Raw genomic sequence first — 10,869 nt, forward strand, 5'->3', positions numbered from 1 at the left:
TATAATTATATATATATATATACATACAAGGTTAAACAATGTTCTACTCAAATTATGAAGGTTCTGATATAAAATCTGATATTTTCTGGTATATTAAGTATAAATAGCGCTATAATCCAGCATTCCAATAAAAAAAAAGAATTCTTTTTTACCAAAATTAATCAGCTGTGGAAAATCTTGGTAGCCAACTCTTTTTTGATAGGCATATACCAGAAAATATCAGATTTTATATAGAGACTTCAATTTATTAATAATTTCAGTAAGAAATTTTATATTTAACTTTGTAATTTGTCTTATCAGAAATTTATCTAGCTAGCTCGTGTGTACCATTTAAATAATCTAGCTTCAAAGTTACATGGGGGTATATACAAATAATCTTGTCTTTTTTTATATTTTATCTATATCTCTATATATACTCTATATTTAATTTAACAAATAAATTATATCACCGATTAATTTAAAATATTTTATAATAAAAAATTCATAATCTAGACTAAAAAGAAAAAAGATACAAAAGGGTGATTCTCGACTATTATCTATTAAACGTTTCTGTGTACTAATATATATTAAAGCATCGTACTGTATATAACTTAGGTTAAAAAAAACTATTTTTTGATTAATAAAATGTAAATATTATCAAAACAATGCAATATAGTTTTAGAAACTTCAATCACGATAATTTTACATTATAGTCCCAATGTTGAGATAATTGTATTTATATATATAACTTATTTAGGATATGGAATTTCAATTTTTTTAATATAAATGTAACATCACGTCTTTAATTGACTCATCAAATTATCTCAAGCAGAAAATATTAAAATGTTTATTTATATAATAAGATCTGCAGTTACATGAATCAAGATTACTATTTTAGAATAGATTGTTAAATAATCTTATAATAATATATAATCACCATATATGTTATTTTCATTAGTTCGAAAAATTATAATTTCATCTTATATTTGTTTATTTGCAATGTTGATCTTATACATTGTTAAAATTGGTTTTTATCCATTTTTTTAAACTTTTGTCCATTTTAATTTTTTTAATTAGTAATGTAGACGTAAAACTGTACACATGAGTGTCACGATCACATTAGCGTCAAGTTAGCATTACGACCAAGAAAGAAGCAAAATTGGAAGAAGAAAAAAATTAAACAAAATATTCAAGATAACGAACTAAAATTAAAATTTGACAACACAAAGTACTAAAATCGCAATGAGAAAAACTTGCATAATCTAAATTACATTTTTCAAATTAAAATAGAATATTATTTCCAAATCACTTAACTTATCGATGACATTTTAAGATTTTAGATCTCTTAAATTACCATATAATATTTCATATGTATCTTCAAATTTCAGCACTCACATCTGTTTGATTCATGAATGTTAAAGTAGTCCTTGTCAACTTTATTGTATTATCTAAATTCACATTTTCCCATTAAAATATGTTATTTCCAAAATACTTTAACATCGATAACATTTTGCAATTAGATAATCTTCTTTAAACCCTTTCAATGGTCTAATGTTGTGAAGCCTTCTATATTATAATTGGCAAAAATTTGTATGAGACGCTCTCACGGGTCGTATTTTGTGAGACATATATCTTATTTGGGTCATCCATGAAAAAATATTATTTTTTATGCTAAGAATATTATTTTTTTATTGTGAATATCGATAGGGTTGACCCGTCCCACAGATAAAAATTCATGAGATCGTCTCACAAAGACTTACTCATTATAATTTCTTATTTCTCTCACTTTCACGCTCTTTAATTTTTTCCCTCTTATTCAAATTATTTAATAATTAACATATTTATAAATATTTCTATATTTATATTACTTTTTCTATTTGTTAATTTGAAATTTTGAATTGTCTGGGTATATGAAATTCTTTTGTTGCCTATCTTGACTGACAATAAATTTTTGGGGACCAATTAGAATCACATCAAATGAAAGGAACAGAAGGTCATATTCAATGATGGTCAAATGTCAAACACTAACATTTCTTTTCAAAAGTTTTTTAAAATATATACCTTCGACTACGAAAATCGCTTTCATGATTAATTTACGTTTAATTGTATCATTTAATAATCTTTCTTAGGTTTCTAATTTGGAATATAATTTTCTTTTCTTTTCTTTTCTTTTGTTGTATCTTTTAGAGTGTTCTATTTTTGTTTTGAATTTGAAGAGAATTAAAATTAATGGTCAACAAAACTGTTGTTATTTTCTTTTCATTTTGTGTTTTGGTATTTTATTAATGTATATTAAGTGATGATGTCGATGTAAAAGAGTAAATAGTTTTGAAGTTTTCCAACAACAAAATTACACTTAAAATCGAGTTGAATGGATTAGAAAGGGTGAAGGGCAATAAATCAGAGTATGAAACAAGGTTGATCCCCCGAGTAACTAAGAATATCCAAAAAGTTTCTGCATAAACTCAAAAAAAAAAAAATACAATTTTGGCCTTATATGTTTGTATGTTTGCGATTTTAGTTATCTGTCGATTTTTTATTATTTTTATCTTTTTTCTCTGGAATGTAATACATACGTCAATGTTGGCATCTTTACATATATGGGTTTTCTCGTAATGCTAAAAATAAACTAAGGATCATCTTCTTCTTTTTTTAAAGCAAAATCATATCATCTCATCTTTGTGGTCAGCTGCAGTTGGCGATATGCCCACTTCCAGAAGTTGTCTCTATGAAATACCAAATAGATGATTTTGAAAGAAAATGGGGTGATGTGTATGTGGCAGGAAGCAAATTGACTAATTGCCCAGATTCGAAGCATTCATACACGAATTTTGAATCAATGTCACAATGGACAAAAAGTTGGTGACATCTAACCCAAATTAAATTTTAAGGGTAAAAAAGATATAGTTCGACTCAATCACTCTAATTAATTTTAATTATTTAATGGTTGTTTTATACAATAATAGGAATAGTTAGAACATATGATTAAATTATCGTGATTGCATTTAGAATGAACTATAAGTCATTGGTTCGAGTTACTTGTAGAAACTCAAAATAAATATAAAAAAAAAATGAAGTCTTTGTTTGATTTTCTCGGTCAATTCATCATATTGGGCTCGAGCCAAAATAATTTTAGCTCAAACAATATTACATCAAGTAACAAAACTACAAAAAATGATACTAATATGTTCAAATTCTAATTCTAATATTTAACAAATACAAGTGTTTAATTTTGCGATCATTCTCTTTTTTCCTTTTATTTATTGAGATATATTTTTTTAGTTTTCGAATTAAAAATATATAATTAAATGAAAGCGCTTGTTGCAATATATAATAATTTATATCGTGATATCATGATCATAGTAAATTTATTATCAACTAATGTATAATTTACTGTCCAATCAACTCATTTGTATACTTTTTTGCAATTTCGGTTTTCTTTCACTCGGATGTTAAGGTAATGTCACATCATCTTTCCATGAAAATAACTAAAAATAAGGAGAAAAGAGTAAATTAATAGTTAAACATTGAATTGACCGACAACATGACAAAAATTGTCACACTTTGTGCAATCCATAAAAATCACATAACACATCTTTGTTCTGAGATGTATAAATTGTAAACTCGACCATTATACTTTTGGCCATAATGCAAGTCAAATCTTATAATAATCCAAAATTATGATCATGACGGTTAAAAAAATAAAAACCGAGCCATTTTATGCATACATGTTATTTTTAAAACTTTAAATTAGTTCTTTTGGTATTATGTTTTCCGGTGTAAAGTATTTTTTTATGTGAAGAAATTTATAAATTATACGATGTTAGCCTTAGTCGGAGTAATATGATCGATCATTCTTGTACAGTTGGTGATGCCCACTTCCAGAAGTTCAGCGGTCTCTCAGTTGGCTGAAAGCAGATTGACTAATTGCCCAGATTGGAGGGAGCAGATAAGTAGGCACTAATACATGAATTTTGAATCAAAGACCACCATTCTTATACATAAAGTCGTCGAATGCTTAACATCCTCGATAAAGGGCGTATTTTTATCTAATAACTTGAAAACAGCCAGAGGAACAGTACTAAATATCACAGCCATTTCAACAGAAAACAAAATTAGACGATAAACAGCTGATATAAATATGGCAGTCTTAAATTAATTGCCTTTGATAACTTTTCTTAACCATTAACATTGCTGAATATACAACACAACATTTTTAACATACAAAAACTTGGGCCGAACATCAGAAACGGATGATTGGAAGTAAATCATACAACCATACAATCAACCGGTTACCTGCTTGTCCGATTTTGTGGACAAGTAAAATTTCGACCGAAAGACCTGAAACATCAAGCATCTGGGATTTTACTGTCACTGTGCAGTTCAAGACTTCAGCACCTGACAACGAAGAATACTGCGGGTAAATTGGTTGCAAAACTTGTCCCAAAATTCCTACTGATCTTGCTTGCCGATGTCTATCAATGATTAGAAAAGGATTAGACGGGAAAAGCAGAACTTGCACAGCAATATAAGCTAAAAAAATCGTTATTTCATCTTCTTGATCAAGAATAACCTTACAATTTCATGCCTGAACAGCAGTAACAATTTCTTCATCAGTCGAGTCAGATGCAGCAGCATCTTCAGTGATCTCTCCACCTATAGCTCCAATTACAGAATCATTTGTGGCATCTGGTTCAACGTCAATGAGTTTTTCCCTAAGCAACTTCATAAGTTCTTCTCGCTCACTTTCATTTGCAGACAGGTAACTCTTCAAAGCTTCCTTGCCATGAAAATTTTGACCATTCATGTTAAAGAATGAACCAGATTTTACAACGAACTTGTATTTGCATCCTAAGTCTATCAACTCCGATTCACGACTAATTCCTTTGCCAAATTCGAGCTCAAACTCGGCTGTTCTGAATGGAGGTGCATGCTTGTTCTTTACAATCTTCACATGAACTTGGCTTCCTATAGCCTACAGAAGAAAAAAATCAACTAAAATTAAAATACACTTATAACTGAATCATTGCAAAGTGCTCTTTAACTCTTATCGCTCTAAGATAGCAAAACCAAACACAGTGTCTTGCAGTGACCTTTATTTTTTTTCCAAACGTAAAGTGATGAACATGCAAAAGTTGAGAAAAAAGAGAGTTGGAGAGAAAACAAAAGGCCAAATAAGTTGTTCATTCTCGTGCAACATCAAATGGCCAAATTGATGGAAATGCTAATATCAGATAGTATTCAAGAGGTAGCTATCCAGTTTATCATATAATTATACGGGTATTGTTTTGTTTAGGAACGTAGGATGACAATGTAGAACTTCTGGTAAAGTAAATTGGAAGTGCAATTTCTCTCCAGAAGCCATATTCCACAGATAGAATACAATTGTTTACACTTTACAATTAAAAATAACTTATTCAGAAAAAGAATAAAAGCACCAAAAACTAAGAGTTTATATTGTCATGCGCATTGTAAAAGGGACAGAAAAACAGACCAATTAACCAAGATAAAAGTGAGGACGAGATAATCATTCCATTTTATTTAGATGCAAGATATTCGTTACTATAAAAACTTTTGTATGAGCTTCCAAGCTATTGACATATGAGCAAGCTGCATACCTCTTCTCCCTTCTTGACAAGGCCTGTTCTCTTAATATTTAGACGTACTGAAGCATAAAACTTCAAAGCATTTCCACCACAAGTAACTTCAGTGGGGCCGCCAAATCCAAAGGTAGACAACTTGGATCTTACCTAAAATTATATATAATTCATCAAGGATGTAGAAAGAAAGAAATTGAAGGGAAAGGACAACTGGAAGGAGAGGGGATTGAGCTAACCTTATCTAACTCGTGGCACAAAGTAAAAGTAGAAAGTGGACGAGATATTAAAAAGCAAGGTATTGTCAAGCTCGTGAAAATAAGGACAAATATGCTGCATGACAAACTAAGATCACAAAAAGAAAAGGAGTATTAATGGGAAAGATGTGAAGAATGCAACAAGATGCGCAGAAAATGTGGATGAAAATTATTTTCTGGTTTATTTACAGCAAAAAGGTAACACATTTGAGCAAAAACACATACAAGGATATGAGGCAATAAAGAGGAAAAGAGCAGCAAAATAAAAAAAAAAGTTGCACAATAAAAGTTTATAGCCCTTGCCTGATTTGTAAAAATTAATATTGTCTGTGAGAGTGACAGAGAATGGCTCAATTTGCGAAGTGCCTGGCTCATAAGTCTAGCTTGCATTGCCATGTGTGCATCCCCCATTTCACCATCAAGTTCACTTTTAGGGACCAGGGCAGCTACCTACAAAATGAAATTAGGAAAAATAAATGGCATCACAAAAGATTGACAATGTCTTCGTGAAGTCTTTCGATGACATTATAAGCAGGAATCACATGTCTTACTTACACTATCCACAACAACTACATCGACTGAACCACTTCGGATTAGGGTATCCACAAGACTGAGAGCTTGCTCACCACAATCTGGTTGTGACAGAAGTAAGTTTTTAGTGTTTACTCCAATTGCCTCCGCTAATGCTGGATCAAGTGCATGCTCAGCATCCACAAAGACACAATAACCTAGAAAAGAACAAAAAAGGTAGAGAAACAAATTTTGTCAATAAAAGCATTAGGAAAGTTAAGAGGAGGCAAAATGACCAACCTCCACGTTTTTGTGCCTCGGCAATCACATGGAGAGCAAGAGTTGTTTTCCCAGAAGCCTCTGGACCATATATCTCCACAACGCGCCCCTATGATAAACATCATTACATAAATTTAAATATAAAAATTGCCAACAAAAAATTGATCTCACAGTTTTAGCTGCCTTGTACGAATGTATGGGTGTCCTAATATATGTCCATTGACAAAATGTTCAAGAAGGTTTTACAGTCACGTTATGTAGCCCATAAGAAATACTATATATATCAATAACATCTCTTCAAGGTTAAATGTAAAGGATCTATTCTTCGAGGTTAAATTTAGAGGATCTACATTAAGGGCATAATCAATAGCTTACACATAAAGGGTCTAGAAAAACCATACAAATAGATTAGTTATACCTGTCCACGCGATACTATAATAAAATCTGAATAAAATAGAGAAATAAATTTTGAAAACAAAAACACGTAGAAGATAATTGACTGGACCCCCATGAAGCAAAAGAGAATACAATGTGAAAGTTAACAAATTTTAACCTTCCCTTGGCAGTGTACGAGGGAGTGGTCACCACATTCAAAGGTTTTGTAACTTACACCACATTCACAGCTGCATGATAATAAGATCCAAAACCATGACTCCTATACAAGGAGGATAGGGCAGTATGCAGATAATACAATTTGAAGTTCTTTAACAGGTTTTCAGGCATGGACATCTTTTTTACGTATAATACCTTTGGAAGTCCCCCTATTCCGAGTGCAATATCCAAGGCAAAGGATCCGGTGGACACTACTGGAGTATGCTTAGGAGAGACAGATCGCCCGAGCCACATAATGGATCCTTTTCCAAATGATGCAACGATCTGATCCAAAGCAAGCTTCAGAGCTAAATCTTTCTTGGACATATTTTCTTCACCAGAATCACCATTGTCTGACTTTGATTTTCTTTTACCTTCATGCATACAGAGCAGCATCAACTCACTTAGAATCTTTCAAAAAAGAAAACATGATGAATACAAACAGAGTAATGCAAGAAAATCCTTGCAAGAGGACCAAAAAGAACTATAGGAACCAACACAAAAACTTACTAATATAGGAGAATACAATGGGCTTATTTCCTTAAAAACCACAAATTACATATTCATCATTGCCAACCAAGTACTGTGCTATAAGTTGGTAAAGCCATAATTGATCTTGTAAAGCTCAAGACAGATATTCGTTGGATTTATATGATTGTGAATAAGAGTGTACTAGAATAACATCGAGATATCAGATCAGGGTATGGAAGAAAGTCGCATCATCGATCATCTAACTACAAATGGTGAAGGACTGGATGAAAATGTACGTGAAGAAGAAATTGCACTAAGCATACTCAATGACAAAGTTCACATTGTACTATATAATGAAAGAAGAAAGACATCTTCGTCTTTGGGGAAAATTACATGTAAAACATGAACAATTAATTTTATCCAACTTTTCAGCTTACATAGGTGACTCGGACAAGTGAGAACATAATCGCTCAGTTAAAATGTAGGTACACACACTGACACACATTCAAATATTCCTGGACATATCAATTAGTTATCAACCATTCATTTAATTACTTCAGCCACTAGTCCACTCTACACCTATTTGGCTGTGTCCCGTGTATATAAACATAAATCTGAAGCAAGTAAAAAAGGAAACACTAACTGTGATATTAACAACTTTGATGCAATATAGTGATCGAATTTATCAAAGATGCAATTGTTATTAAATGGGCACAGAAGACATCAATATATACAAGAAACAGTCAATTAGAAAAAATTCCAGTACCTTTTGTAGAAAAGTTGCATATATGAGTGGATGTTTCCAATATTCCCTTTCTATATTCCTGAAAAATCAATAATAAGAAATTTAAGAATGCAAAGGGCGTTTCTGTTTTTCCTGGAAACTGAAAGGACAATCTCGAGGAACTGCTTAACAACAAAACAAACCAGCAGGCCACCCCTCCCCCAAATCCCCATTCCGACATACATAAAGAAGATCAAGCACGCTTTGGTGTTTCGAAAAACAGGCCGTAGAATATAGACTCATTGAAGCTGATGAAACAAACCCAAATTTCAAATTGCAACTTCATAACATAAAATCAAACATGTGTTTCCAGTTCTAAGCAAGCAAATCCAAGAAATGGGAGAAAAAAATACACACACCAGCACATAGTTAAACGACCCCCTTTCTAACAAGTCCTCGAGCAAAGAACCGGTTTTGAATGTGAAAAATATTTTATATGACCACATGGGCCCCTCAAAAAAAAAACTTCTCAATTCTAACCAAAATTCCAGCGTCATATCGAAAAGAAACAGAATGAAGTGAACAAACACGAAGCTTGTAAGTCGGAAAAAAAGAACCTGTAATTGCGGAAACAGGCAGCGCCTAATACAAGAAACGTTTTGAAGAAACCTCGCCATTCCTGATTCCAGCTCAAAATAAAAATAATGATAGGGAAAAAAATCCCTACGCTTTTGTGTTAACTCGCTCTCCTCAAAAACCCTATAATTTCACTACGAGAGAGTGGAAGGGGAAGAAGAGGGTTTTAGGGTTTTTGAGGGGGTTTTCCCTCCTTTTTTAACTCCTCGTTTATGGAGACCAAAGGAAACATTTAATTGAATTATTATATATATTAATTTATTATCAGTGGCCCGCGCGGGGGGGTGGGGGTGTCTCTCTCCATCCCAATTTTGTAGTTTTAAATTATATAATTAAGTTGATTTATTTAAACATTTTGAATAATAGAAAATTATTTTATTCAAAATGTTGAATAATAGTAAAAGGTTACTTACGAGTGATAAAACAAGATTATTTGGGATATAAAATGTGGTCGACTTAACCTCAAAGTTTATATTTAGATTATTTATTTTAAAAAATATGGAAACTTAATGTTCAAATTGTTGTGACGCAATGCTTAATTATTAAACGTAAAAATTTATGTGAAATCGTCTCTCGTTGTAGTTATCAAAAATGATTTGTAAGAGTTTATACTAAGTTTGATGGTTAAATAGGAATACCACTAAAGTGGAATCTAGAGTCCTTGAAACGGTTGATCACCATTATAACAGTAGCATAGATGGTGGAAGAGAAAAAAAATCAATTCCATGTTTAATATTTTTCTGATAAATATCTGGGATTAGTTATGAATAGAATAGCTGATCATTAGTAATTAAATACAGTATAATAATTTTTGAAAGTTAGTAAATTTGATTTGTCTAAAGTTATATAGTTTTAGAAATATGTGAGTCACCTCTTATTTTCATATGGTCAAAATATTGCATGACGGGGTCCTATCGTGGATGTTTTTATATTATGTTTGTCATGTGAGTTACTTTTTGGTTTGTGTGCATGGAGCATGTGAGGCACTTCTTGTTTTCAAAGTGCTATATGATAAAGATTATGATTGAATTATAATATCCTATCTATATATGAATTTATTATTTGTTATTGCAAACACTTTTGTTGTTATCCATGGATTAATGGATGGACGCAGGAGTGTGATGAATAATTCGTCTTCAAGTAATAATCCAAATGACGAGGATGAATGCATAGAAAACGTAGGAGAGATTGTCAACGAAGAAGACATTTGAGGCATCAATTCGCAGGGTTTGGATATGTAATTACTATCTTTTATAAACTTCAATTAATGGTATCATCAGATACTAAGTGTCTTAAACAAAGTTTTTATTCGGAACTAAACTAAAATAGGTTGAGCTCACTTAGGAAGACAACTATATTTAATTATTGCATGCGGTTCGAATTAGGAAATTCAGGCCTTACCCAAAGTGTTATGTTCTACCGTAAAAATATTGTTTTCTTTGTTAGTTACATCGTGAATAAATATTGTACGTTATATGTTGATTTGAGTTTAAATTATTTGACTTCTGAAAAGTATTACTTTTTTAATCTCCAAATTATTAATTTTTTTATTAAAAAGTACAATTTATAGTTGGTTATGCTACGAAAAAATATTATTGATTTAAGTGAAAATATTATTTTTATGTAAAAATATATATAGATAATATAAGTTAGTTTGAGTTAAAAATATTACTACAAAGTAGATATTAATCAGATTGACATGTATCATAGATATATATATATATATGTGAGATAGTTGAATAAGAGACCTACACATTATTAAAAATAATATTTAATTTCGAAATATATGGACTACAATGGAGTTTTCCTTTCTAAAACTCGTGAA

The 10,869-nt window shown here is 31.2% G+C and overlaps 1 protein-coding gene across 2 annotated transcripts; it reads right to left on the reverse strand.

The window, feature by feature from the left end:
• Window positions 1-4,094: 4,094 nt before the first annotated feature.
• On the reverse strand, window positions 4,095-9,267 carry LOC142545633 (DNA repair protein recA homolog 3, mitochondrial-like). Of its 2 annotated transcripts, none has more exons than XM_075652918.1 (9): window positions 9,026-9,267; window positions 8,451-8,508; window positions 7,370-7,587; window positions 6,644-6,731; window positions 6,389-6,561; window positions 6,137-6,283; window positions 5,598-5,729; window positions 4,558-4,954; window positions 4,095-4,377 (listed from the first exon to the last, which is right to left on the reverse strand). In XM_075652918.1, the coding sequence occupies exons 1-8, from the start codon at window positions 9,083-9,085 to the stop codon at window positions 4,562-4,564; spliced, it is 1,269 nt and encodes a 422-aa protein (XP_075509033.1). In that variant the 5' UTR covers window positions 9,086-9,267; the 3' UTR covers window positions 4,095-4,377; window positions 4,558-4,561. The 2 variants fall into 2 exon arrangements, with proteins under 2 accessions (XP_075509033.1, XP_075509031.1); XM_075652916.1 differs by having other exon boundaries at window positions 4,095-4,454.
• Window positions 9,268-10,869: the final 1,602 nt, after the last annotated feature.

Source organism: Primulina tabacum, chromosome 5 (genome assembly GCF_025594145.1).
Source record: "Primulina tabacum isolate GXHZ01 chromosome 5, ASM2559414v2, whole genome shotgun sequence".
Taxonomy (NCBI): domain Eukaryota; kingdom Viridiplantae; phylum Streptophyta; class Magnoliopsida; order Lamiales; family Gesneriaceae; genus Primulina; species Primulina tabacum.